Genomic DNA, 24,686 nt, shown 5'->3' on the forward strand with positions numbered 1-24,686 from the left:
CAGGAACATTCCTGGAAGCCACTGCCCACTGGTGGCCACTCCCGTGGCTGCCCCAACCCCTGGGGCAGGAGTAACATTTTCCAGGCGGGTGGCCACATGTACGCGGTCTGGGTTCCGCAGCGCCTGGGGGCGGGGCCGAGTCACTCGCACACATGCTGTTTGTTAGTGCGTCCTCCTGGTGCTTTGCTTTCTTACCAGGAGTGGAAGGGTGCGCACGGGGAGCGAGGCTTTGAAGCAGTTTGACTTGGGTGATTAATGGCAAGAAGGCCAAGCTGGGAGAGACAGTTTTGATTTATTGATGTTGCTTTGTGAGAACAAATTTATAGCCGGGGGAAGCATCTTCCAAGGGGAATATCGCATGGCTGGAAAGGTCACACGCCAGCTTTGATGTCAGGTGGCAGGAATGTGGGCAGGAGGTGGTGCTGCCAGCCGCTGTTTGTCAAACACACAGGCTACCTGGTGGCTGGGCCTTTCCCAGCACCTGCCTGTAGGACCCTGGGTGGTACGCACACTGTTGCCCCAGGGAGGAGAGGCAGGGACTCCCCAGGTGCTGCCCCTTCCCACACCAGTGTCCCCACTGGACACTCCGAGGGCAGCAATGCACTGCAGTCCTGCCCCTTCTGCACAGGCTGGAGACACCTGGGGATCTTGTTTGAATCAACTCAACCCCTCAGGTCCTTCCCCGCCTGTTATCAGAGGCCGCTGGAAACACAAGGCCTGTTTCTGTGGACCGGGGCTCCTCTGGGGGTGGCCTCAGCCACAGCTGAGATCCCTAGAAGTCCAGGAGCTGTGGGGGAGAGAAGTGCTTAGGGCCAGCCAGCTGGGCACCTCCACTGGCGCCGCGACCCACGCTCACCCACCAGCTGCGGGAGCACCTTCTCCAGCTGGTCCACATCCACACGGAGCGTGTCTTCTGCCTGGGCCTGCCGCACCCCGCGGACTGCTGCTTCTGCGGTGAGAAACGCGAGGTGGGGGATCTTAAACCCGAGCCCAGCGAGGGCCTCAGCCTGGGCCGGTGCCCCCACCCACACCCACGGGCAGCCCCCAGAACCAGGCCACAGCACCTGACAAACAGGCTCAGGAGACCCAAGTTTAGGACCTTGTGGGAAACTGGGGAAAACACATCTTGGTTTTCCCGCTGTGAAAACACAAAAGAATCCGGGACGCGGTGCCCAGAAGGAGCGTGGACCCCGGACTCACCCACAACAAAGATCTTCAGCAACTCCGCCATGAGCTGCAGCGCGTCCCCGCTCACTGCAAGGCAGGGGAGGTCATGTGGGACCCTCACCCACCGCTCCGGCTGGGGGCTCCAGACCTACCCCCGCCCGCCCCAGGCCTTGGCCCTGCAGAGTTGCGGGAAAGGGTCTCTGAGGACAAGTACGGGGACCCACCTCCCGCCCACACCCGCCTGTACCTTTGGTCTTGTCATCCTTAAAGTGCAGGTGCAGCAGCCTGCTCACCAGCTCCTGGAAGAGAGGGGGTGTCAGCCAGGCCCCACCCTCCCCCCGCACCCCCGGGCTGGTGATCACTCTGGGTGACGGTGGCTGTGATTTCTGGCTGGAGATGCCCTCTGTGCTTGGGCCTCTCCCAGGGCAGGGGACGAGGGCCAGCCTAGTGGTTAGGGTGGCAGAAGCTGGAGAAGCAGGATGTGTGGGCAGCTCCACTCGGGGCGCCAGGACTCTTTGCAAGGTCTGTGCAAGGAGCCTCCCTACAGCGTGAGTGGTTGTAGACACGGGAGCAGGCCCCGCTGCTGGGGCTCCAGGGAGAGTGGAGAAAGGCCTCGTTGAGTCTGGCCTGATCTTGCACTCCCATCCCCGGCAGAGGGCCATGGCTCTGCTCTCCTTGTGGAGAGGCAGGGAAGGCAGAGCCCGGGTTGGGTCTGGAGGCTGGAGGTGGCTGCTCCCAGGTGGGCTGGACTGAGGGAGTGCCACCCGTAAGGCCTTGCTTGTGCCAACTCTGTTCTGGGTGCTGGGTCAGCTCCTGACCAGTCCTGCCCTGGTGCTCATGATCCTGCAGGAGGTGCTGGTGTCCTGGGGGTACAGAGCTAGGCTGTGCCAGCGTGGTCCGCAGGCTGGAGTGAGGGGTGGGCCAGACGCTGAGGGCCCAGGGCCTGATCAGCTCTCCGTGGCAGGCAACTGGGAGTCCTTTCTAGGTTTTTTGTGGAAAGCAGCACTGGCATTTGAAAGGACCACTCTGGCTGCCAAGCCCGGGGTGGGGGAAAGGGAGGGGGCTGCAGAGCCAGGGCCTTTCTGCCTTCCTGATGGACGGAGGACAGGGACAAGGGAGGAGTCCACGCTGAGACCCCAAAAGGACAGCACTGCTCTGAGGAGATGGGGGGCTGTGGGCATGTGTATTTTGGAGCCAGGACGCAGGAGCTCAGTTTGGGATGCATTGTGTGTGAACACAGGAGCTATCCACACAGAGTGGCGGGTGGCAGCGGCAGTGGTGGCGGCCGAGACTCAGGAGGGCAGCCCTGGGTGGCTGGTGGAGCCACGAGACTCAGTGAGGCGGCCCAGACCAGGCACTGGCCCACGGTGGCTGGGAAAGGAGCCAGCATGGAGCGTCCAGGGCTGGGGGCAGGGCAGTGGGCGCCCAGGAGCCCAGAAACAGGCACTAACCTGTGAACAACCGGCTAGGCCGCCAGCGTCGGCCACAGGGAGGTCACAGCACCTCACCCGGAGCAGTCCAGCAGGTGACAAGCAGAGCATGGATGGGTGAAGCCCTGAGACGCGGGAGGTGAAATGTTCCCCAGCAGGGGGCAGCAGGGTCCAGCATCCCGGCTCGGCCTGAGCCCTCGCTGTCCCCTAGCCAGGGTCCCAGGCACCACCCGCATGAGCCCAGCGCCACCTGCTGGTCCTTCCTGCTGCTTACAGCCAGGAATACCGGAAAGGCACCAGAAACCGTCCAGAAGGCACTACCTTCCCACCTGCTCCGGGACCCCACGCCAGAGAGTGGCGGATGCCAGGGCTGCCTTGACAATCCAAGGGGCTGCTCCGTACACCGGCAGCGGCCTCGGAAGGCAGGCCCAGCACTGGGGCGGTTGTGGGAGGGCCTGGGACACACCCAGCTTTGCCCCATGACCTGTGGGCGCCACACTAGGGCTGCAGGCCCCCTGCTCCCCGTCGTCTTCACACTCATCCTCTGCAATGACCACAACTCCAGCTCTGGCCAGAGCCCTCGGGCCTCTAGTTGTCAGGTGGGCTTGATGGAGAGAACACATGACCTCCTGGGGTGTGTCCCCAGTGCCCCCTCTCCGGCAGTGGCCTTTCAGCTACTCTAACCTGGTGGATTCTCCCAACCACCCAGTGAGGTGGCCCAGGCTTCAGTGACTTTCTCCTTCTGAGTTCTGGCGAGAATCTTCAGCAACTCCACCAGAGTGCCCCACACTGACCCCCTGCTGTCTCGGGTGATAAAGAAGGGCCCGATGCAGGAGAAACAAAGAATTCTCCCTGCTTCTTTTTTTTTTTTTTTTTTTTTGAGACGGAGTCTGGCTTTGTTGCCCAGGCTGGAGTGCAGTGGCCGCATCTCAGCTCACTGCAAGCTCCGCCTCCCGGGTTTACGCCATTCTCCTGCCTCAGCCTCCCGAGTAGCTGGGACTACAGGCGCCCGCCACCTCGCCCGGCTAGTTTTTTGTATTTTTAGTAGAGACGGGGTTTCACCATATTAGCCAGGATGGTCTCGATCTCCTGACCTCGTGATCCGCCCGTCTCGGCCTCCCAAAGTGCTGGGATTACAGGCAGAATTCTCCCTGCTTCTACAGGACTTCCCTGAAGTCCTCCCCCCAGGATGGGTTCACAAGGGCCTGAGACCCTCCCTTCCCAGGCCACAGAGGCCCACGAGGCCCTGCTGACATTGAGGAAGCTCAGTGCCCCAACCTTCAGGTAGAGCAAAAGAAAGAAAGGCTCAGAAACCACTCTGCCTGCACCGATGGGACCCCGCACATGGACTCTGCACATGGCACCCTGTGAGAGCTCCACTTGCCAGGGGCAGGGAAGAGCGGGGCACGCCTTGCAGCCTGGGCGGATCCTGGCTCAGACGGCCTGGGTCTGACCCTAGCTCTGCTGAGTCACTTAACGCCCCCGTGCCTCAGTTTCCCCACTCGCGGGTGGGGTTAATCCGTGTCAAGTGTGAGTAACGTGGAGTACCGAGGAAACCACGCGTTCCTAGCTCAGTGCTGGTGCCCACTAGGGAGCAGGCAAAAGGGAAACCACTGTGCCTGGCGGCTAGGGTAGGTCCTGCCGGCTCCTCGGGCTGGATGGTCTCACTGTCCCCGTCCTGGGGCCTGATCTCCCCTTAACAGGAGACCCCAGGCGCAGGGCGGCGGCCCAGCTCGTCCTCTCTCTTCGCCGGCTTGGACTCCGCCATGACGGCGCCCACCCCTGCCTGTTTCTGCAGACCCTCTCCACCTTCCCGCAGCCCCGGCTGCCCCACGCGCCCTCCTACTAGCTGCGAGACCCCGCCCAGGAGGGCGCGGGGCGCGCGGCCGGGCTGGGGTCGGAGTCTGAGAACGGGCCCAACCTCAAAGACACAGGTGGGCGGCGCGGGGGCTGGCGTCTGGCCCTCACGGTGTCACGCGTGGAGTCGGGACGGAGCGTCCACACCTCCCTGGCCCCTGCCTGCCGGCCCTCACCTTCCGGAAGCCGGCTCCAGCTCCGACTCCCTCCATGATCGCAGCATCGAAGCGCGCCCTCCGGAACCCCGCCCCTCCAGCCAATGAGCGCAGAGCGCGCCCTCGGAGCCCCGCCCCGCTCCCCTAGCCAATGAGCCCGGAGCGCCTTCTCTCGGAGCCCCGCCCCAATGTCTCAGCCAATGAGGCCAGAGCGCGCCCTCCATCAGCCCCTCCCTCACGTCCCTCAGCCAATAAACCCGGAGCGCTCCCTTCCGGGACTTCGGGGCCCCACCCTCATGCCTCTAGCCAATGAACCTGGAGCGCGCTGCCCCCTTTCAGCTTGCGGCCCGAAGGGCGCGCCAGTTCCTTTGTTTTCATTGGCCCGCACCGAGGGCTGCCTGCGCAGAGCCTGCTGGGAGTTGTAGTTCCCGCGGCCTCTCCCGGGGCGCCTTGTTCTTCCTGGATACTGAGGCCCCGACGCGGCAGTCGCGAGGGCGGGGGTTGGGGCTGCAGGCGCGGCAGGGCCTGGAGGGGTCGCGCGACGCGCCTGCCTGCTTCCTGCACGGGTAGTCCCCAAGCACTGCGGGGCCCCAGCCCTACCGCCCAGCCCCCGCGCTCCAGGACCTCCCGCCCGCAGAGCCCACTCGGATTCGTCTGGGTCGGCGGAGGCCCAGTCTGCCGTACCCGGCGCTGGGACTGCTCCGCACCGAGCGGCTCCCTTTAAGCAGCTGCGGGAGCATGCGGAGGAGGTCCTGCCGGACCCGCGGGTCATGGAGGAGTTCCGGCGCTCCTACAGCCGCCTGTGCAGGGAGAGTGGGGCCGAGCCCCAGGAGGCTGTCCTGCAGCAGCTGCACCAGCTTCCCAGGGGCCGGCTGGACCTGGCCACGCAGAGCCTGACGGTGGAGACCTGCAGGGCCCTGGGCAAGCTGCTGCCGAGGGAGATGCTGTGCACGGAGCTGGTCCTGAGTGACTGCATGCTCAGCGAGGAAGGTGGGCAGGCGCGGCGGGGTGGATCCCTCTGCTCCTTAGCTGCCCACACTGTTGCCTCGGCAGCCCCAGAGGTCGCTTCCTCTCCATGCTCTCCTCTTTCTGTGCCTCGGTTAAAGCGAGCAGGGGCGCCCCTTCCTGCACCTGGGAGTAGAGGACAGTTCCTCTGTAGGACAGGGGAGAGACCTTAACATGTCCCGCTTAGCTGGTTCCCCGCGTGCTGAGCCGGCTTGGTGCCTGAAGGGGCTGCAGGTGTTTCAAACATGACTTCACAGCGAGACTCTTGGCCAGCGCCAACCCAGACCACCGGGACAGTTGTCCCTCCCTGGGTCTAGGGAGCTGCCCTGAAAAGGGGCCAACGGGGAGGATCTTGGGGTCAGGAGGGGCAGAGAGTGACCGCTGGCCCCCCTTACACAGGGGCCACACTGCTGCTCCGAGGCCTGTGTGCCAACACCGTGCTGCGCTTTCTGGACTTAAAGGTGAGAGACCTGCGCTTTTGAGTGTCCGAATGTGCCACCCCGGCAAGAGGAGAGGGGGAAGATGCCAGGTGTCAGGGGCCGGGGGTCTGGGCAGGTGGCTGGAAACTGTCTGTGAGTCCCCAGGCTGTTCTCTGATGGCCTCCTGTGTGTGACCATCTCCGGAGCAAGAGTTCATGTCGGCAAACAAGCCGGCCCTTGGAAGCCCCCTGAAGGCAGGGAGCCCAGGAGCTGAGGGAGGCTGCACCTCCCTGCAGAGTGCACCCCAGCCTTGTCCCCTGGCTGACCAAGGCCCTTGGGGCATGGGCGGGAATTCAGAGCCAGTCAGGGCACGGGAGTGACTGACAGCCTGTTTCTCTCCTAGGGCAACAATCTTCGGGCCGCAGGGGCTGAGGCTCTGGGAAAACTCCTCCAACAGAACAAGTCCATTCAGAGGTGGGGGGTGGTCCGGACCCACCATCACCGCAGGCCCTGTCTCTGGTTGAGGATTGGCCCCAGAGCACATGGTTCTGCAGCCCGAGTTCCACACTGCCAGTTGCCCGTGTTTCACATATGCTGGCAGGGAGTAGTCAGAGGCTCCAGCCCATCAGACCCCAAGCCCACACCTGTCCCTAAGCCCTGGACCCCACAGGCCAGGCTGTCCCCTAGGCGAACTCTGGTTCCTGCCCCTCCTGCAGCCTCACGCTGGAGTGGAACAGCCTGGGCACGTGGGACGATGCCTTCGCCACCTTCTGCGGGGGCCTGGCGGCCAATGGCGCCCTGCAGCAGCTGGACCTCCGCAACAACCAGATCAGTCACAAGGGCGCTGAGGAGCTGGCCCTCGCCCTGAAGGGCAACACCACCCTCCAGCAGCTGGGTGAGGCCTCCCAGGCGCCTCAGGCTCCTTCATCCCTCTGAGGCTGCCTTTGCTCTTGGAAGTAAGGGGCTAGGGGACTTGCTTGCGTTCCTGCTCTGTTGACCACAAGGCAGTGCCCCGCAGGGAAGCACCCTGGCCAGGCCAGCTCCCCCTCTGCCAGGTGCATTCTGTCTGGTGACTACAGGTTTCCTTCCAGACCTGCGCTGGAATAACGTTGGCCTCCTGGGGGGCCGGGCCCTCATGAACTGTCTCCCCAGCAACAGAACCCTGTGGAGGCTGGACCTGGCTGGGAACAACATCCCCGGGGATGTCCTCAGAGCCGTGGGTACGGTGCGGGGCTGTGTGGAGCGTCGTGTCAGCCTTTGACAGAGGCCTGTCCGCTGAGGTCGGGGTGCTCGGCTCAGGACTGGAACTGATGAGGAGAGCAGCCTGAGCGCCCAGGGGAAGCGGGAAGGAGCAGAGGGGTCGTGGGGCACCTGTTTGGCACTTGATTGGCGTTGACCACACATTGGCATTGTCTGAGGCGCCCTGTGCTTGCTGAGTTCTTACGACCTGTGCAGTGGCGGCGTGCCCATTTCACAGCTGGGAAAGCTGAAGCCGTGTGGCTCACAGCCCTGGCCTTGATGGCTTTGCTGATGTTTCAGGCGGCCCAGGCCTTGGCCAGGAAGGCTCCCTGGTCACCCTGAGTTTGTGGCCCTGCATGTGAGTCATGAGAGGTGGGGCCGCCTGGCCTGTGTTGGCCTCCACATTCCCTCCCACCAGCGACCCCAAATCCTTGCAGCTGATGTCTCAGCCTTAGGCCCTAGTGCCTCAGACCCAGCTGAGAACTTTGCCAGGCCCCATCCTCCCTAATCCACGCACAGCGGCAGCCTCTTCCGGCCCCTGTGCTGAGGGCTACCCCTTCTGCTGGCTCTGCCTGGCCTCTGGCTCCAGCTGCACCGTCCCTGGCTTTGCCTCAGTGCTGCCCTGGGTGTTGTCATCGCTCCTGGCCTCTGCCCCCTAGCCACATGCCACCCAGATCCTTCCAGAACATGAGCTGGGCACAGCGTTCGCCTCAGCATTGTGCGGTGCCCCTTGACCTTTGGAATGGTGGCCAGATGCCCCAGGATGGCCCTCGCCTTTTGCGGTGTAGCAGCCCCCACCACCTCTGCCCCCCGTGTGCCCGCACCCCCCAACACCAGGTGCCTCCTGCTCACAGCCCCAACCCCACGAAGCACCTCCCACCCTCATGCACTGAGGGGGCACCCCTGACTTGCCAGGGGAGACGTTGCCCTACAAGGCATAGATTCCCAAGCAGCCAGCCGCCGGGTGCAGGGCTGGTGGCCACCAGCCACTCCTGAGGCTAAGCAGCTCCGGGGTGACACAGCTCCTTGTGTGTGTGTGTGTGTGTGTGTGTGTGTGTATGTGTGTGTGTGTATGTGTGACTGAGTTCGCTCTGTCACCCAGGCTGGAGTACAGTGGCGCAATCTCGGCTCACTGCAACCTCCACCTCCCGGGTTCAAGCGATTCTCTGAGTAGCTGGGATTACAGGTGTGCAATACCATGCACGGCTAATTTTTTGCATTTTTAGTAGAGATAGGGTTTCATCATGTTGGCCAGGCTGGTCTCGAACCCCTGACCTCAGGTGATCCGCCCACCTCGGCCTCTCGAAGTGCTGAGATTCCAGGCATGAGCCCCTGCGCCCGGCTGACACAGCCCCTTCTGCAGAGCAAGCCATGGGCCACAGCCAGGACCGGCTCACCACCTTCCAGGAGAACCAAGCCCGCACTCACGTCCTCAGCAAGGAGGTCCAGCACCTCCGGGAGGAGAAGTCCAAGCAGGTGAGAATGGCGCCTTCACTGACCTTGGAGCTGCTCGTGGCTGGAGGGCCTGGCCATGTCCTGCCTCCTTCGGCCCCGTGGTCTGCCCACCTTCCCTTCCTTGGGGCCGCAGAGCCTGTCTGAGTGGCTCGTACCGGGAAGGAGGGCGGCCTCCTGGTCTGATCTCCTGCAGGTGGGCATCCTTGGGGAGCTGGTGTCTGAGCCCCAAGGCCTCCCTCTGCAGGAGCCACCCTTCCTGTGAAGGAGACAGGGCGCTGTGGGTGGAGCCCTTTGCTGCCTTGCTGTGTTGGTGGGCGCCGGCTCTCCTTCCCCCGAGAAGGTGGCGTGGACAGGCTGTAGGTGCTCTGACAGGGCTGTGGCTGTCTCTGTCCCCAGTTTCTGGACTTGATGGAGACCATTGACAAGCAGCGGGAAGAGATGGCCAAGAGCAGCAGGTGAGCGGGCGCAGGGCAGGGGCAAGACAAGGCTTCAGGGATTGGGTCCTGGCTCAGACTCAGATGGGACCAACCTGAGCCCACAAGTGAGACCACGAGGTGGTGGCTGGAGGCTCAGTGCCCAGGCGACCGTAGACGCTTAAGGAACAGCAGCAGCTACCGAGGCCAGAGGGGTACGGGAGCGCTCTGGGGTTTGGGGTACTCTCTGCACCCTCCTCTCTGCCCACAGGGCGTCGGCAGCCCGTGTAGGACAGCTTCAGGAAGCCCTGAATGAGAGGCACTCCATCATCAACGCTCTCAAGGCCAAGTAAGTAGGGAGTGGCTCAGGATACTTCAGAAACGTGCCCACAGCGCAGAGGAGGGTGGTGTGAGCCTGTGTGCAAGTCCCGTTTGCAATGTACAGGTGGGAAACGGTGAGGCTGGGGCAGTAACCCAGAAGCCTTCCTGGAGGAGGCGGGTGCTGGCTGGGGTTCACTAGGTGCCCAGCAACAGTGAGAGCAGCGAGGACTTTGTAAGGCACGTGAAGCTCCAGCCAGGGCGGGGGTGCTGGCCTTCCTTTCTGCAGGCTGCAGATGACGGAGGCCGCCCTGGCTCTGTCAGAGCAGAAGGCCCAGGACCTGGGGGAGCTCCTGGCCACAGCGGAGCAGGAGCAGCTGAGCCTATCGCAGAGGCAGGCCAAGGAGCTCAAGCTGGAGCAGCAGGTGGGTGGGCGGGCTTGAGAGGGGTGGGCAGCAGCTTCGTGACCCTCACTGCCCATACCACGTTCCCCTCCCAGGAAGCTGCGGAGCGGGAGTCTAAGCTCCTCAGAGACTTGTCTGCTGCTAATGAAAAGAACCTGCTTCTGCAAAACCAGGTATCTGTGGGGGAGCCAGGGAGCCCAGGGTGGGCACGGCAGGGCCGGGCTGCAGCTTCCCTCTCTGGTGCCGGCTTTCCAGGTAGAGGAGTTGGAGCGGAAGGTCAGGTGTCAGCAGGAGCAGCTGTTCCAGACCAGGCAGGAACTGACCAGCACATCAGCCGAGCTGAAGATGCGGGCCATCCAGGCCGAGGGTGGGCATGGGCAGGCCTGCTGTGGAAGGGTTGGGGATGGGCACCCTGGGGACAGGGTCCCCCAGGGGATGCTTACACACGCTCTGCCCCCTGGGCTTCCAGAGCGCCTGGACATGGAGAAGAGAAGGTGCAGACAGAGCCTGGAGGACTCGGAAAGCCTGCGCATCAAGGAGGTGCCCTCTTTGTTGGCCTCATCTGGCCTCTAATGCTCCTCAGCCTCTGTCCTTGGTGTCATGCAGGTGTCCCCAAAGCACATGCCCGGTGGGAGCTCCCCTTGCCAACCTGGGGTCACTGGGTGGCTGTATTTTGCCAGCCTGAGCGGATGTCAGACCCAGAACCTTCTATTGGGGCTGGGAGGGGACCCCGGCCATGCCTCAGCCGTAGTACAGGCTGCCGCTGAAGAGACACCAAGCCCCACCTGTGCAGCGTGCGCATGCTAGGGTAGTTTCCTGCTAGGCCACCCGAGGCAGTGCTTTCTCAGAATGAACAAGGTTCCCAAGAGACGCCTGCCTTCCAGGGTGGGGAGTCCATGGGGCGAAGGTAGGGAGGCCCGGCTCTCCAGCCTGGCCCCACAATTCCTGCCCCTGTGCAGGTGGAGCATATGACCCGGCACCTGGAGGAGAGTGAGAGGGCCATGCAGGAGCGGGTGCAGAGGCTGGAGGCTGCTCGGCTGTCCCTGGAAGAGGTGAGCGCCCACCAGGCAGGGCCAAGCTCTGCCTTCACGCTGGGCTGAACAAGGCAGGCACCCCTGATGTTCACCACCTCAGGACCACAGACACCCCTTCCTGGCCTCAGAGCCTCATACGTCCCACTTTGGGGACCCACCCACCAGTGTGCCCAAGAAGCTAGAGGGACTTAGGTGGCATTCGGGCTCCGTTGGCCGTAGGCACCTTGCCCAGCGAGCTAGGTGGCAGAGCAGCTGCGTGGCCCTCAGGAGGCTGGCAGAGAGGAGCTCCCCTCGTTGGGGTTGGCTGGATGGGCCAGAGAGAGAAGGGCCTTGGGCCAGGGACAGGAGAACGCACTGGCAGGTGACCGTCTATGTAGGAGTTGGGCCGAGTGAAAGCAGCGGCACTCAGTGAGCGTGGCCAGGCGGAGGAGGAGCTGATCAAGGCCAAGAACCAGGCCCACCTGGAGGAGGTGAGCCACACAGATGTCCACCACCCTCTACGAGAGCCAGGCTGCCCAGCATCACGGTCCACATGCAGACTCCAGAGCCGCGGTCTGAGTGGGGAGGCGGGAGTGTGGTGTTGAGGTCAGATCAGCACACCCTGGACACTGTTGGGTCGGCTTCAGCCTTAGATCAGGGCCTGAGATAGTGGAAAGGTTTGGCTCATCTCTGCAGCCTGTGACTACACGCATGGAGGGACTGGAAGGGTGGTGTGACCGGAGAGGGAGGAGGGGAGCCCAGAGGGCATCTGGAGGAGGTGGCTGCCAGGGGAGCAGGTTCAGAGTCGCAGTAACTAGAGCAGCCAGTCCTGCAGAGGGATGGGGTCGTGCCCATGCAGACTCCCTCAGGTGAGCTCAGGCTGAGCCCCTCATGCTCCGTGGCGGCTCCTGTGCTCACAGCGACAGCGTCTGGCTCACCTGGAGGACAAGCTGCGACTGCTGGCGCAGGCGCGGGACGAGGCGCAGGGCGCTTGCCTGCAGCACAGGCAGGCGGTGGCCGAGGCCCAGACCCGGGCCAGCCAGCTGGGCCTGCAAGTCGAGAGCCTGCGGCGGCGCCTGGAAGAGCTGCAGCAGGTAGCCAGGGCTCCAGCGGGGGGCCCCAGGCGTGCTAGCCCGACCCCTCACCTTACTCCCCAGCCTTCGTGCCTGGCAGGAGCTGAGCCTCAAGGACCAGGAAAGGGTGGCCGAGGTGAGCAGGGTGCGCGTGGAGCTGCAGGAGCAGAACGGCCGGCTGCAGGCAGAGCTGGCGGCTCAGGAGGCGCTGAGGGAGAAGGCGGCGGCCCTGGAGCGCCAGCTGAAAGGTGAGCCAGACCCACGCCCTCCCGCCGCCCACTGGTGGGACGTGAGGCTAGCCAGAGAGCGGGGCTGGCCAGGTCTCCCGTGCTGAGGCCATGCCACGGTGCGCTGGGACTGCGCCCGCTCACTGCGCTCCTTGCCCTGCAGTGATGGCGAGCGACCACCGAGAGGCGCTGCTGGACAGGGAGAGCGAAAACGCATCTCTCCGGGAGAAGCTGCGGCTCCGGGAGGCGGAGATCGCCCGCATCCGGGACGAGGAGGCCCAGAGAGCGAGCTTCCTGCAGAACGCCGTCCTGGCTTACGTGCAGGGGTCCCCCGTGAGGACCCTGAGCCCCCCAAAGTGAGACAGGCCGGGAGGACCCGGGCGCAGCAGGAGTACATCAGGCGGCGCCCGAGATGGACCGGGGGCCGCCTCCCGCCCGCGCCGCCCCTTGAGACCCGGGTCGTCTGTTCCACGCGGGGGTTGCGGTGACTGGAGGTGGTGCCGCGGCTGCCGGGCGATCCCGTGGGAGGCGCCTGGGAAGGGCTCCCTCGCTGCCCCTTCGTCCCGGTCGACACCACCTGGAAGCGCACCGGGAAGGGGTCCCGCGGGCGCGTCTCCCCCTCGCCTTTTGCGATGTCACCGTGAACGCTGCAGCCGCCTGCGCGCGGCGGGGTTTGGAAATACAGCGCGTTTGCACTTTGTGATACATCCTGGCCCCGCCTCTCCCTCCAAACGCGCGACCCTCCGTGCCTCTCTCCAAACGCGCGGCCCTCTGCCCCCAGCCCTGCAGGGAGGGCCTGCCGGGGTACGGCCGTTCGCCCCTCCTCGCCGCTGCCTGGAGGGACGGGAGGGCCGCTGGGACTGTCCGTCTGGGGGTTCGGGCGGCTGCAGACCCCGGAGTTCCCAGCTGGCTCCCGGCGGCAGGGGGCGGGTCCCCGAGAACGCGCAGCGCGCGCAGCTGTCCCCGCTGGGTCCAGGTCGCTGGGCTCTCTCCGGCCTGCGAGGCGCCCCGAGGGACCTGCAGGAGACCCCCGGGCAGGGGACGCGCTAGAGGCGGGGGCTCAGCGGCTAGCGCAGCTCTGCCCGGGTTCGGGCGGCCCCGCCCCCAAAGCCGCGCGGCCGGGCGCCCCCCACCCGCCCCCGCCCCCGCCCCCGCCCCCCGCCGGCCGCGCTCGGCTGTCTCCGCGCCCGGCGCTCGGCGGCGCTCGGCTGTCTCCGGCCGCTCGCTCGGCGCTCGGGTCCGCGGCCGCTGCGGCGCCGGGCATTTCTCCGCAGCTCGGCTCGCGGCCGCGCCCGCCGCCGCCCGGCCCGCGCCCATGCAGGCCATCAAGTGCGTGGTGGTCGGCGATGGGTGAGTGCGCGGCCCGGAGGTCGCTCGGCTGGGCTGGGCCGGGGGGGCTCGGGGGCTCAGGGCGCAGCCGGGGCGGGGCGGGGGTGGCTCCCGGGTCCTCGCGAGGCGGCCCCGCAGTACCCCGCCCGAGCCGCGTGCGCCCCGGGGCCGAGGAGGGCGGGGTGGGGCGGGGTGGGGCGGGGCGGGTTCCGCGGGCCTCCAGCTTGGGCCCACCTGATGCTGCCCGGCTGCCGTCCGGGCTGGCTGCCGGCGAGGCGGGGCCGCCGCCCTGTCCTCCCAGTGGGTGGGGCCAGGCCTCTCACCTGGGCTGAACCCTTCGCCGGCCCCACCCTCCCCTGCCGCCACCCTCGGAGGCGGGGCCTCTGCCTGGGACCCCAGTGTTGGGCGCCCTGCGCCCCCATTCACCACCCCAGCCCCTAGAGCCCGGCCTGCCCTGGTCGTCCTCCAGCCCTAGGTCGCCGCGGATCTGGTGGGCTGGGACCCCTGTCTCCACCCCAGACGCCCCTAACTCGCCTCTGGCTCCTGGGGAGGGGGTTGCCCTTGCTGGGCAGAGGGTCCGAGGCCGGGCCTGGGAGCCACGTGGCTTGCCCTGTCCGCAGCGCCGTGGGGAAGACATGCTTGCTGATCAGCTACACGACGAACGCCTTCCCCGGAGAGTACATCCCCACCGTGTGAGTGTGGGGGCTTCCCCGGAGAGCACAGGCCCTCCGTGTGAGTGTGGGGGCTTCCCGGGAGAGCACAGGCCCTCCGTGTGAGTGTGGCATGGGGGATTCATGGGCAGGATCTCCCCTGGGCTTCCATGTCGGCTCAGGTGGCCCTGTCTGGGCTTCCCAGCTGGGGCTGAGGTGCTGGCTAGAGTTCTAGTTCCGTGCAGAGTTGTGAAACCCAAGACACAGGCCAGCAGGGCCAGGGGTTTCTGGGACCCCTCCAAAGCCCTGACCCTGCCCTCACTACTCTGCAGTTTTGACAACTACTCGGCCAACGTGATGGTGGACGGGAAGCCGGTCAACCTGGGGCTGTGGGACACGGCGGGGCAGGAGGACTATGATCGGCTGCGGCCACTCTCCTACCCCCAAACTGTAGGTGACAACAGGGCCAGCCCCGGGAGCTGGGTGGGTCCCTGAGGTCGTGATGAGGGAGGGAGCAGGGCCCTGGGGAGCCCTTGACCACTCCACCAGGCCCCACCTTCTTCCCAAGGACGTCTTTCTGATCTGCTTCTCCCTGGTGAGCCCGGCCTCCTTCGAGAACGTTCGTGCCAAGGTAGGGCAAGGCTGGGGGCCCCTGTGGGGAGAGGGCTTGCTCCAGAACCTGCCCCGACAAGTTGTCCTTCAGAGGCGATTGAGATACGGTTCTGCCTGGAGTAGGCACATGGGGTGGGGTCTGAAAATGACCGTGGGGGCTGATGGGGTGGCGTAGTGGTGGTGGGCACAGCTCTCAGAACGGAGGGGCTCTCTGTCTGCTGAGGATGGGCCTTGACTGGGAGGCCCTGGGAGGTCTCCAGGTTCCCTGGCTGCGTGTTTTTTCTCAATATCTCCCCACCAAATCCGCCCCTGGTCACCCTTTGAAGGAGGAAGAGCCAAGTGTAGCTCTGGAGCAGTGGGGAAAGTCCCGGAGGGCCGTGACTTGCTCAGGTGGGGCTGGGGTAGCAGATTCTAGGCCTCAGAGCGTCTGTCCCTGCAGTGGTACCCGGAGGTGCGGCACCACTGCCCCCACACGCCCATCCTCCTGGTGGGCACCAAGCTGGACCTCCGCGACGACAAGGACACCATTGAGCGGCTGCGGGACAAGAAGCTGGCGCCCATCACCTACCCACAGGGCCTGGCCATGGCCCGGGAGATTGGTGGGTAGGCGCAGGCGGCCTGCAGGGGAGGGGTGGGGAGGCTTCGCTGTACCCCACCCTCATTGTCTCCCCTCCTCACTGCCTAGGCTCTGTGAAGTACTTGGAGTGCTCAGCCCTGACCCAGCGGGGCCTGAAGACAGTGTTTGACGAGGCAATCCGCGCAGTGCTCTGCCCGCCGCCAGTGAAGAAGCCAGGGAAGAAGTGCACGGTCTTCTAGAGCCCTGGCACCCCTGAGCCTGAGGGCTGGCAGGGAGCAGCCCTAGACGTGTCCGCTGTTGTGTTGAGACGTGTGGTGTCCCTGAGTCGGCTGTGGGGAGCGGTGAGGGTGGGCAGGGGGGAAGCATGGGGATGAGGCTGGGCGGCAGGATCCTGTCCTCTCTGCTGCCTCATTCTGGGGTGTGGCTCCAGCCTTCCCTGGCCCCCGCCGGAGGCCAGGAGGGAGCAGGGTCTCCCTCAGGGCTGCAGGGGCAGGTGCAGGGAAGCCCCAGGATGGGCTTCCCTGGAGGGGGAGGGTGGGGGGGAGTTCTGTCCATTGCGCCCCGAGGCGGGGCGGCCCCTTCTTATTTTATACAATAAACATTCTCCACCTACACCTCTTGCCTCTCACTACCTGCCCTTCTGCCCTGGGGCGGTTTGCTCCTAATTCCCCCAAGTGATGGTGCAGAGCAGGTTGTCACCCCAGCCGCACCTCACCTCGGAGCCGAGTTCCCAGAGGGCAGCACTAAGCTTCCTCCACCCCACCCCAGGGAAGAGGGGCCTGAGCTGCTGAGCCCCCAAAGCAGCTGACCCAGATCAAAGCAATAGCTAGTGCATTGAGCCCTTGGGATGTTTGCTTGGCTGTGTACAAGGCTCCCTCAGGCTGATGGGCGCCTCTGGGAGGGCACATGTCGGGGAGAGGCCGGCCTGGTTCTCAGGCAGCTCCTGTTGTGCTGACTGGGACAGTCTGAAAAGAGGCTGAAGCAGGTCAGGCCTCTCGGAGCCCCATGGGAGCCAAGGCAGCCTCCCCCCATCCCTCGGCTCCTCTGGCTGGCACTGGGAGTAAGGGCAATCCAGGCGGAGGGGCAGGGTGGAGGAGGGCATGGGGGTCGGGGTGTGGTGTGGAAAGCGAAGAGAGCAGCGACCCAGCACAGTCTGCTGACGCGGAAGCCAGAAACGGTGGGCCCCGAACCATGGTCCCGGGTGTGGAGTCACTCGGGATTGGAGGGTGCCCTGAGGGCCACCGTCTGCTTCCGCCTGGTGCTGTGTGGGGGCAGCTTCTACTGGCTCAGGAAAGCCGACTGCTGAATTCTCAAGAATTTTGCTAGCCAGTTGTTAATGATCATTAACAATTAAATTATAGAAGTTTACAAATTGTGTTATTAAAAGCAAAATCAACAAACATCACTTCCTAGTTATTTCTGCACACAGGACTTTTCTCTGCCCCAGGTTATGTACATCTGCGGCACCTATGGACACAGACACCACATCACGGGGTGCTGAGGGCATCTCTTCCAGCTCCCCATTCAATGACATCTAACTGGTAGCTGGAAATCAGCTGTGGTGGGAGTATTTACACCATGGGAATTGGCAAATTCTTCACACTGGGACTTGATTTACAGTTACTTGTCTAGACTTAAGATGATTAAAATGTAGATTAGACTTCAGGGTGCTGTGTCTGCTCATTACATTGTGAACAGCACAAGTTGAGGAAATGCTCTTCTAGTATCCAAAAACCATCTGATTCAACAAAGTGGCTCAGGTCACTGACGAAGTGGAGAAGCTTGACATCCTCCTTGTTTCCCTTTTGTCTTACTCATTAGCTTAAAGGAAGAGGAGCCAACCGTATACTCACAGAGCGGGTGATCAACAAGCACACACTGTCTCACCCCAGAGGTTCTGGACAGGTCCAAAGGCCAACCTTGCTGAAATTCACCACCCTCTTCAGGAGCTGGCCTTTCACCACCTCCTACCTCCCTGACAGCAAACTGGCCAAGCCTGAAGACCTCAGGAGTGGGAGCCAGGCTCCGCCTTGGATTGGAATATGAATCTCATGGGTCTCTGCCCGCATTCCATACCAGGCCCCAAGCCCCCAGCTACCTGCTGGCAGCCTAGGAATAGCACATAGCCTGGGCAGCAGAATCAGGTTTATTGGAGGGATTGGGGGTAGGATGGGCACGGCATGGGGTTTGAGGTGTGTGGAGGGAGCTCAGTTGGCCCAGAAGCCCCCTTCCACCGGCAGAGTGGAGCCCGTGGTCATGCCGCTTCGGTCACTCAGCAGAAAGAGGATGGCATCCACCACATGCTCTACCTCTGTGGGCAGGGCGGGGGTCAGGGGCATAGATGAAGGAGGCTGTCGCCCATCTTTCCCTCCCACCCCTGCCCAGGGCACGCACAGGGGCTGCTGGCACCACGCTGGCTGATCTCCCACCTGACTCACCAGCAAACTTGCCAAGTGGGATTCGGTCCAGCATAGTCTTGGCCTTGCAGGGGTCACTCCAGGTGGCCTGGCCCATGTGCGTCATCACCACTGTGGGGTTTACTGCATTCACTCGGATCTACACCGGGACAGCTGGGGTCAGCAGGGCGAGTGGGGTGCCCTAGGTTGGGGGAGGTACCCCAGCCCTGCTCACCTTGTGGGGCCCGAGCTCTAGGGCCATCACCTTGGTCAGCATGTCCAGGGCACCCTTGGTGGAGCCTGTGAAGAGGAACCCAAGCTGGCTGTGGCTGGGGTTGGTGATGCGGGTGAGGCTGGGGTGGGGCTGGGGCTGAGGGCACAGCTGGGGTACTCACAGTAGACGCTATGGTTAGTTACTGCCCGCTGGGAGCACTGGCTGGAGATATTCACGATGGCCCCCGGGGCTCCCCGGGCTATTAAGCCCCTGGCCACGATCTGAAATTGCAGCGAGACCGTGAGGCAGAGCTGGCACCACTCATCAGAATTCCCGTCCAGCCCGCAGGGCAGCTCACCTGTGACACCTGGATGACCGCACGCAGGTTCACTTCAAAGGATCTAGAGGCCGAAGGACAGACCCTGGTCAGAGATTAGGGCTGCTGCCTCCTCCGGGACAGACCCTCCCTGAGGTTTCTCCGCCCTCACAGGCTCACCTGTCAAAGGCATCCTTGGTGACCTCCAGGAAGGGCTGCAGCAGGGCGACAGCGGCGTTGTTCACCAGTAGGTCCACGGGGCCCACGCTGCCCAGCGCCCGCTCGGTGGCCTCCCAGTCACCCAGGTCCACGCACACGGGCTCTATCCCCGGGCACTGTGTGTATCAGGGGGCAGTTACCAGAGGCTCTGTGCCCAGCAAGCGGCACAGCTGGGGACTGGGGCTGGTGACCTTTCAGCCGGACAAGGAAAGGAGTTAGGAGCTCCGGAGGTGTCAGGACTGTGGGGCCAGCAGCCAGGCGCTGCCTCCGGCCGGTTCACTTCCTCCCTGCGCCCGAGCGACTCCTGCCCGGGGCCTGCTCCGCAGCCATTTCGGCCTCTTTCTGAGCCCGGGGGCCCTGGCAGCTCTGCCGGCCGCCCGACCGCCCACGCAGGCCACCAGCCCCGGAAGACGGTGCGAGGGCGCCCAGGCCGCGGTGAGAAGCGCAGCGCCCGCGAGGGGAGGCGAAGTCGCGCACCGGGATACCGCCCCCGCTGGCTGGCGCCCCCTCCTGGCTCGCCGCCCCGCCGCCTCGCAGCCCTGGGACCCGGCGGGGCCTACCTCGCGGACGAGGCTGTCAAGATCCGCCTGTGTTCGGCTCACAGCCACCACCCGCGCGCCCGCCGCGTGCAGCGCCTGGACCGTGCCGCGCCCGATACCTGCCAGGAGCGCGGCTCAGTGAGGGCATCCCCTGCCCGCCTCTGCCCTCCGCCGGCCTTTACCGACCTTTCCCCGCCGCCCACCTTTGCCCGCCCCGGTGACCAGCACCCGGCGGCCCGCGAGACCCAACTCCATGTCGGCACAGTCTCCGCCCTGTGTACTGGGGCCGCGGGACTTGAAGGGCTGGCCACGGTGGGCGGGGCGGGGCGGGGCCAATGGCAGAGCGGCCTTCAGATAGGGGGCGGGGACATTCAAATAGCTGCTCCCCGCTGCGGTGATTGACCGAAAGGAGTGGGCGCACGGGAGAGGGGCGGGGTCTCCGCTGCCGCAGGGACGGGTCTTTTTTTTTTTTTTTTTTTTTTGAGACAGAGTCTGGCTCTGTCGCCCAGGCTGGAGTGCGGTGGCGCGATCTTGGCTCACTGCAAGCTCCGCCTTCCGGGTTCACGCCATCCTCCTGCCTCAGCCTCCCGAGTAGCTGGGACTACAGGCGCCGCCACCACGCTCGGCTAGTTTTTTGTATTTTTTAGTAGAGTCGGGGTTTCACCGTGTCAGCCAGGATGGTCTCGAACTCCTGACCTCGTGATCTTCCCGTCTCGGCCTCCCAAAGTGCTGGGATTACAGGCTTGAGCCACCGCGCCCAGCCCAGGGACGGGTCTTTTGAACCGCCTGGTGTGACCCATCCTCCGTGCTTGAAATCGATTTAGTGCACCCTGGCTAGCATATTTTCCCCTGCCAAGATTATTGCAAAAAGACGATGTGGTGGTTAATGTTAGAAAGAACGTGTGGTTAATATCAGGAAGAACACGTGAAACGGAGAATTCAGGGCTAACATTACTTGTTTTGTTTCTAAAAATACCCACATGTCCTAAAAAGTGTCGCCTGTGCCCATTATCTCTCAGGCTTGACAGCAGGACACCGCTGGCTCACTTGTAAAGCCAAGGGAAAGAATTTGGACCACCAAGTACGTCTGGGGAAGACACCAATGTCAGCAGAGCTCCGATTTCATCTGTGGGCGGAGGATTACCTAGGTGCCAAGGCAAGAGACTGAAGATGCAAACTGTTTCAGTATAATAAAGAAAATAGTTAAAATGAAAATAGTCATAATACAAATTGGATATAAAAATGATCATGGATAATTATCAATCATTAGTATAAACATTAATCATTGGCTTTTAATATTACTCTTTGTTGCATTACTAATATAACCTAGGAACAATGTGAGAAGTGACCTAGAGGACAAGAAGTGAGCACTCTGTCTCTGTCACGCCCGCATAAGGGCCGCCTGAGGGCTCCTTGGTCAAGCGGTAACGCCAGTGTCTGGGAAGACACCCGTTACTTAACAGACGGCGAAAGGGAGTCCCCTCTCCTTGGAGGAGTCAGGGAACACTCTGCTCCACCAGCTTCTTGTGGGGGGCTGGATATTATCCAGGCTCGCCCGCAGTCATCCGGAGGCCTAAACCCCTCCTTGTGGTGTTGTGCTTTAATGGTCACGTTTCTTGTCCACTTTCATGTTCCTCCCGTACTCCTGGTTCCTCTTTAAAGTTCGTAGCAGATAGTAGTGGAAGAAATAGTGAAAGTCTTAAAGTCTTTGATCTTTCTTATAAGTACATAGAAGAAAATGCTGATGTATGCTGTCTTCTCTCTGTTTCAGCTACTTAAAAGGGAAGGACCCCCCCCCCGTCCTATGATCACATGACTTGCTTGACATTATCAATCACTTGAAAGAGTCACCCTCCTTACCCTGCCCCCCTTGTTTTGTATGCAATAAATATCAGTGCGCGCAGCCATTCGGAGCCACTATTGGTCTCCGCGTCTTGATGGTAGTGGTCCCCCGGGCCCAGCTGTTTTCTCTTTATCTCTTTGTCTTGTGTCTTTATTTCTCACAATCTCTTGTCTCTGCACACGGGGAGAAAACCCGCTAAGCCCCATAGGGCTGGACCCTACCTTCATCTGAAAGGGACCTGAACCCCAGGTCGCCTCAGACAGCCAGCATCTGCCCAGGGGCACCTTTTAGAAGTTGAATAGGATAGGAAGGGATTGGTGTCATGAAAGTACATGGTGGTCCAGCAAAGATCAGCATTGCTTCCCGAGGCTTTGGGATTGTAGCAGGACCAGCCGCAGACAAAACTCCTCAGACACCGGATTAAAGAAGGAAGAGGTTTTTTATTCGTCCGGGAGTGTCGGCAGACTCGCGTCTTAAGAGCCGAGCTCTCCAAAAAAGAAATGTTTGGCCTTTTTAAAGGCTTACAACTTTAAGGGGTCCACGTGAAAGGGTCGTGATAAATCCAGCAAGCGTGGGATTTAATGATGCTACATGCATCAGCTAACAGAACAAAAAGTTTTACTATGTTTTTTTCATACAGTGTCTGGAATTTACAGATAACACAAGTAGTTTAGGTCAGGGGTTGATGTTATTATTACTACTTTTTTTTTAAACTCCTGGGGCCGAGTGGTGGTGCCAAGGTTGTCTGGCTATTTATCTTATTTTTGTTTCTTTCTCTCTTTCCTCCTGTCTTGTGAACTAGGCAAGGTGGCGGGGGCGCGGGAGGAGGGCAGCAGGAGTAGTAGTGGTCTCCGTCCTTATCCCCCTCTTTGAGAATTTTCACAATTAGTGGGAGTTCTCACTTTTATTATTTGAAGGAGCAAGTGTAATACACAGGGCAGCAGCAAGCAAGTTTCTATTACTGGTAATACAGTGAAGGTTTTAAATTTTCTTATAGCTGGAAACTATTTTCTAAATAAAGACCTAGGATCAAACCTATGTTAAACCTGTACAGGCTTGTGTATCAACTTTGTCATGTCCTAAGCAGGTTAGTTTTTTACTGAGTCTTAAAAGCTTTTTCTGGCCGGGCGCGGTGGCTCAAGCCTGTAATCCCAGCACTTTGGGAGGCCGAGACGGGCGGATCTCGAGGTCAGCAGATCGAGACCATCCTGGCTAACACGGTGAAACCCCGTCTCTACTAAAAAATACAAAATAAACTACCCGGGCGTGGTGGCGGGGCCTGTAGTCCCAGCTACTCAGGAGGCTGAGACAGGAGAATGGCGTAAACCCGGGAGGCGGAGCTTGCAGTGAGCTGAGATGCGGTCGCTGCACTCCAGCCTGGGCGGCAGAGCAAGACTCAGTCTCAAAAAAAAAAAAAAAAAAAAGCTTTTTCTTTGCGAGTAACACAGTATTTTTTAATAACAGAAGTTTTTTTTGTTTTTGTTTTTGTTTTTTTTTTGAGATGGAGTCTCACTCTGTCACCCAGGCTGGAGTGCAGAGACGCAATCTCGGCTCACTGCAAGCTCCACCTCCCGGGTTCACGCCATTCTCCCGCCTCAGCCTCCCGAGTAGCTGGGACCACAGGCACCCGCCACCACACCCGGTTAATTTTTTTGTATTTTTAGTAGAGACGGGGTTTCACCGTGTTAGCCAGGATGGTCTTGATCTCCTGACCTCGTGATCCGCCCGTCTCGGCCTCCCAAAGTGCTGGGATTACAGGCTTGAGCCACCGTGCCCGGCCAAGTTTCTTAGAGGAGGGGTTCTTCTCCCTCCATGCCCCCTTTGTAACTCTATTTAGTGGCTCAGCCTTCAGTGAGAAACTGGAATGCATGGCAGAATCTTGCCGCTTTTAACTTCTAATGTGACCATGGGCTCCTGGGAGCCTAATGAGAAGGTGCCGGGTCTGCCCTAGTCTTTACATTCTTCAGCTCCTGTCAGTCTGATCAAATTGGTATTTGGTTCCTCCAAAGTGCGGCAGCCCGTGGCCGATGGCCTCTTTGTCTTGCAGCCTTGGCCATTTCCTTTATTGCCTTTTGAACATTTACCTTTCTAGTGTCCTTTCTTTTTGCATCTTGCACATTAATCTCTCTCTAGCCTTGTCCAGCTCTTGAATCCTTGCCTAACTTGACTTCTTTCATATCTACATCCACGTCCACGTCCTCTCACATTGCTAATTATTCTTTTTTACACTTACTCTTAGTCTTTCCTTTTCTTTTGCTCTTTCCTAGTTTTGTTCCTTGGTCACAGTTAACATACACCTTGGTAGCCACTTTTCTAGACTAGGTGGTATTTGTGCCTGCAGCGTCTGCTTGATGTTACCCTGGGCTTGCTTTACAAATGAAGTATTTACTATATACTGATTTTCAGCAGCCTCAGGGTTAAATGGGGTGTAAAGCCAGAATGCTTTATAGAGTCTCTTATAAAACTGACTCAGGCTCTTGTCAGCTCCTTGAAGCATTCCTGAAATCTTTTTTTATATTGCTTGCTTTTTTCTACCAACTCTTAGCCTCTGCAGAAGTGCTTCTCAGTACCTCTGCAAACGCTGAAGCTGAATTGCATTCTCTGGGTCTTTTTTCCCTTTTTCCTAGAGTTTAACAGGCTCTTTTCTTTATGTAATTTTTCATTCACCTGGAGGGTTAAACAGGCATACCGAGAGTCAGTGTAGATGTTTTCAGTCTTACCTTCACTGAGTTCTAAGGCCCGAATTAAAGCAATGAGCTCAGCTTAACAACAGTGTCCAGGGTTACCACCGCATACTCTGCACATCTCTCTCCTTGTGGGTTGATGAAGTTGTTCCCGCCCATGTATAGCTCCTAGTCTACTGATGCCCAAGGCTGGTCCCAGAGGTCAGGTCTGCTAGAGTAAACTTGAGTCCAACACCTCTACACAGTCATGCTCGACAGGGCTCTAGCTGCCGGGAGCAAGGTGGCAGGTTCAGGGTGTTTCCAGTTTAGTAGATCAATGGTTGAAAAGTGCTGATAGATGAAAGTCTGTTGCCCCTCTGGATGTGGGCCTGGTCATTATAATAGACAGGTCCTCGTGTCTCCCTGAGAGGCATTTGCATAGCTCGAGCAAGACCAGATCTGAGACGGGCACTTGACTGTCTTGACTTCCTTCCTTGGCTTCTCGAGGCTCTGATCCTCTTCTTCGAGGTGAGACCTGGGGCATGTTAGCTCCTGAATCTAGTTTCTGAGGGGGCTGTTGGCCTCGGTAAAGCGGGGTAAGCTGGGACATATGGAGAAATAATTTATATTAACTCTGGCGGTTTCTGCAAAACTGGCTTCTCTTGCTGTTTCTGGGACTCCTTGTTTAACTCTGTGTCTGCTGGTGAAGCTGCTCTTACTTTTACTTTTGGCTTTTTTGCAATAAGCTGTTAAACAGGGCTAAATTTATGCTGATTTTGTCTATATTATATTTAACCATGAGTCAATATAAAGGAATTTGATCTAGGTACACTAGCTGTTCTCCGACCCCTGTCACCACCTTAAATACATGGCCAATTGTTCTCTGTCTATAGTTCCTTTGGTGGGCCGTCCAACACCAACAGAGGGCAATTCTAATTCACACAGAGTTTTTAACCCCTAGAGAGTTAACTTAACTCTATAATCTCCTGCAAAACCTTTCTTAAGGTTCTGTAACATTCATTTTAATAGAGTAAGTTTTGGTGATTTGATGCCTTTCCTTTTATTTTTCTTTTCTTGATTTTTTTTTTTTTAAACACAGTTCCTAGCGGAGTGGGCTTACTTTGTGTCTGACCTATTTTTCTTTCGAAACAAA

General features: G+C 60.7%; 4 protein-coding genes across 9 annotated transcripts; 2 read left to right on the top strand and 2 right to left on the bottom strand.

Moving 5' to 3' along the window:
* Positions 1–273: 273 nt before the first annotated feature.
* On the bottom strand, positions 274–4,719 carry LOC105469324 (centromere protein X). 4 transcript variants are annotated; one of them, XM_011720241.3, is made up of 5 exons: positions 4,631–4,719; positions 1,415–1,466; positions 1,201–1,254; positions 876–949; positions 274–787 (listed from the first exon to the last, which is right to left on the bottom strand). In XM_011720241.3, exons 1-5 carry the CDS (start codon positions 4,664–4,666, stop codon positions 773–775), a joined length of 231 nt encoding a protein of 76 aa, XP_011718543.1. In that variant the 5' UTR covers positions 4,667–4,719; the 3' UTR covers positions 274–772. The 4 variants fall into 4 exon arrangements, with proteins under 4 accessions (XP_011718543.1, XP_011718542.1, XP_011718541.1 ...); XM_011720240.3 differs by having other exon boundaries at positions 861–949; XM_011720239.3 differs by having other exon boundaries at positions 274–949.
* Positions 4,720–5,060: 341 nt separating this feature from the next.
* On the top strand, positions 5,061–12,880 carry LOC105469325 (leucine rich repeat containing 45). The gene is made up of 17 exons (XM_011720245.3): positions 5,061–5,599; positions 6,014–6,075; positions 6,437–6,507; positions 6,750–6,928; positions 7,125–7,253; positions 8,636–8,748; positions 9,124–9,182; positions 9,412–9,489; positions 9,748–9,883; positions 9,958–10,035; positions 10,118–10,229; positions 10,332–10,402; positions 10,822–10,914; positions 11,274–11,366; positions 11,796–11,969; positions 12,049–12,196; positions 12,339–12,880. The coding sequence occupies exons 1-17, from the start codon at positions 5,380–5,382 to the stop codon at positions 12,533–12,535; spliced, it is 2,013 nt and encodes a 670-aa protein (XP_011718547.1). The 5' UTR covers positions 5,061–5,379; the 3' UTR covers positions 12,536–12,880.
* Positions 12,881–13,371: 491 nt separating this feature from the next.
* LOC105469394 (Rac family small GTPase 3) lies at positions 13,372–16,743 on the top strand. Of its 2 annotated transcripts, none has more exons than XM_071081851.1 (6): positions 13,372–13,525; positions 14,125–14,196; positions 14,487–14,604; positions 14,723–14,785; positions 15,206–15,369; positions 15,452–16,743. In XM_071081851.1, exons 1-6 carry the CDS (start codon positions 13,491–13,493, stop codon positions 15,510–15,512), a joined length of 513 nt encoding a protein of 170 aa, XP_070937952.1. In that variant the 5' UTR covers positions 13,372–13,490; the 3' UTR covers positions 15,513–16,743. The 2 variants fall into 2 exon arrangements, with proteins under 2 accessions (XP_070937952.1, XP_011718637.2); XM_011720335.2 differs by having other exon boundaries at positions 13,373–13,525; positions 15,206–15,365.
* LOC105469327 (dicarbonyl and L-xylulose reductase) lies at positions 15,249–19,325 on the bottom strand. 2 transcript variants are annotated; one of them, XM_011720247.2, is made up of 8 exons: positions 19,231–19,325; positions 19,049–19,146; positions 18,450–18,604; positions 18,312–18,354; positions 18,135–18,234; positions 17,975–18,039; positions 17,782–17,899; positions 15,249–17,164 (listed from the first exon to the last, which is right to left on the bottom strand). In XM_011720247.2, the coding sequence occupies exons 1-8, from the start codon at positions 19,280–19,282 to the stop codon at positions 17,154–17,156; spliced, it is 642 nt and encodes a 213-aa protein (XP_011718549.1). In that variant the 5' UTR covers positions 19,283–19,325; the 3' UTR covers positions 15,249–17,153. The 2 variants fall into 2 exon arrangements, with proteins under 2 accessions (XP_011718549.1, XP_011718548.1); XM_011720246.2 differs by lacking the exon at positions 15,249–17,164 and adding an exon at positions 17,472–17,654.
* Positions 19,326–24,686: the final 5,361 nt, after the last annotated feature.

This window comes from Macaca nemestrina, chromosome 17 (genome assembly GCF_043159975.1).
Source record: "Macaca nemestrina isolate mMacNem1 chromosome 17, mMacNem.hap1, whole genome shotgun sequence".
NCBI lineage: Eukaryota > Metazoa > Chordata > Mammalia > Primates > Cercopithecidae > Macaca > Macaca nemestrina.

What these genes read in the sequence shown, in the direction of transcription:
- LOC105469324 (XM_011720239.3), bottom strand. Translation starts at nt 4,666, where the DNA reads ATGGAGGGAGTCGGAGCTGGAGCCGGCTTCCGGAAG. An exon ending in CTGGAGCCGGCTTCCGGAAG is followed by an intron (nt 1,467 to 4,630) that starts GTGAGGGCCGGC and finishes CCTCTCTTCCAG; the next exon opens with GAGCTGGTGAGCAGGCTGCT. An exon ending in TAAGGATGACAAGACCAAAG is followed by an intron (nt 1,255 to 1,414) that starts GTACAGGCGGGT and finishes CCTGCCTTGCAG; the next exon opens with TGAGCGGGGACGCGCTGCAG.
- LOC105469394 (XM_011720335.2), top strand. Translation starts at nt 13,491, where the DNA reads ATGCAGGCCATCAAGTGCGTGGTGGTCGGCGATGG. An exon ending in TCGAGAACGTTCGTGCCAAG is followed by an intron (nt 14,786 to 15,205) that starts GTAGGGCAAGGC and finishes CTGTCCCTGCAG; the next exon opens with TGGTACCCGGAGGTGCGGCA. An exon ending in GGCCATGGCCCGGGAGATTG is followed by an intron (nt 15,366 to 15,451) that starts GTGGGTAGGCGC and finishes CTCACTGCCTAG; the next exon opens with GCTCTGTGAAGTACTTGGAG.
- LOC105469327 (XM_011720246.2), bottom strand. Translation starts at nt 19,282, where the DNA reads ATGGAGTTGGGTCTCGCGGGCCGCCGGGTGCTGGTCACCGGGGCGGGC. An exon ending in AACTAACCATAGCGTCTACT is followed by an intron (nt 18,040 to 18,134) that starts GTGAGTACCCCA and finishes TCCTCTTCACAG; the next exon opens with GCTCCACCAAGGGTGCCCTG. An exon ending in CCCACTTGGCAAGTTTGCTG is followed by an intron (nt 17,655 to 17,781) that starts GTGAGTCAGGTG and finishes CCCTGCCCACAG; the next exon opens with AGGTAGAGCATGTGGTGGAT.
- LOC105469325 (XM_011720245.3), top strand. Translation starts at nt 5,380, where the DNA reads ATGGAGGAGTTCCGGCGCTCCTACAGCCGCCTGTGCAGGGAGAGTGGG. An exon ending in CTGCATGCTCAGCGAGGAAG is followed by an intron (nt 5,600 to 6,013) that starts GTGGGCAGGCGC and finishes CCCCTTACACAG; the next exon opens with GGGCCACACTGCTGCTCCGA. An exon ending in GCGGGCCATCCAGGCCGAGG is followed by an intron (nt 10,230 to 10,331) that starts GTGGGCATGGGC and finishes CTGGGCTTCCAG; the next exon opens with AGCGCCTGGACATGGAGAAG.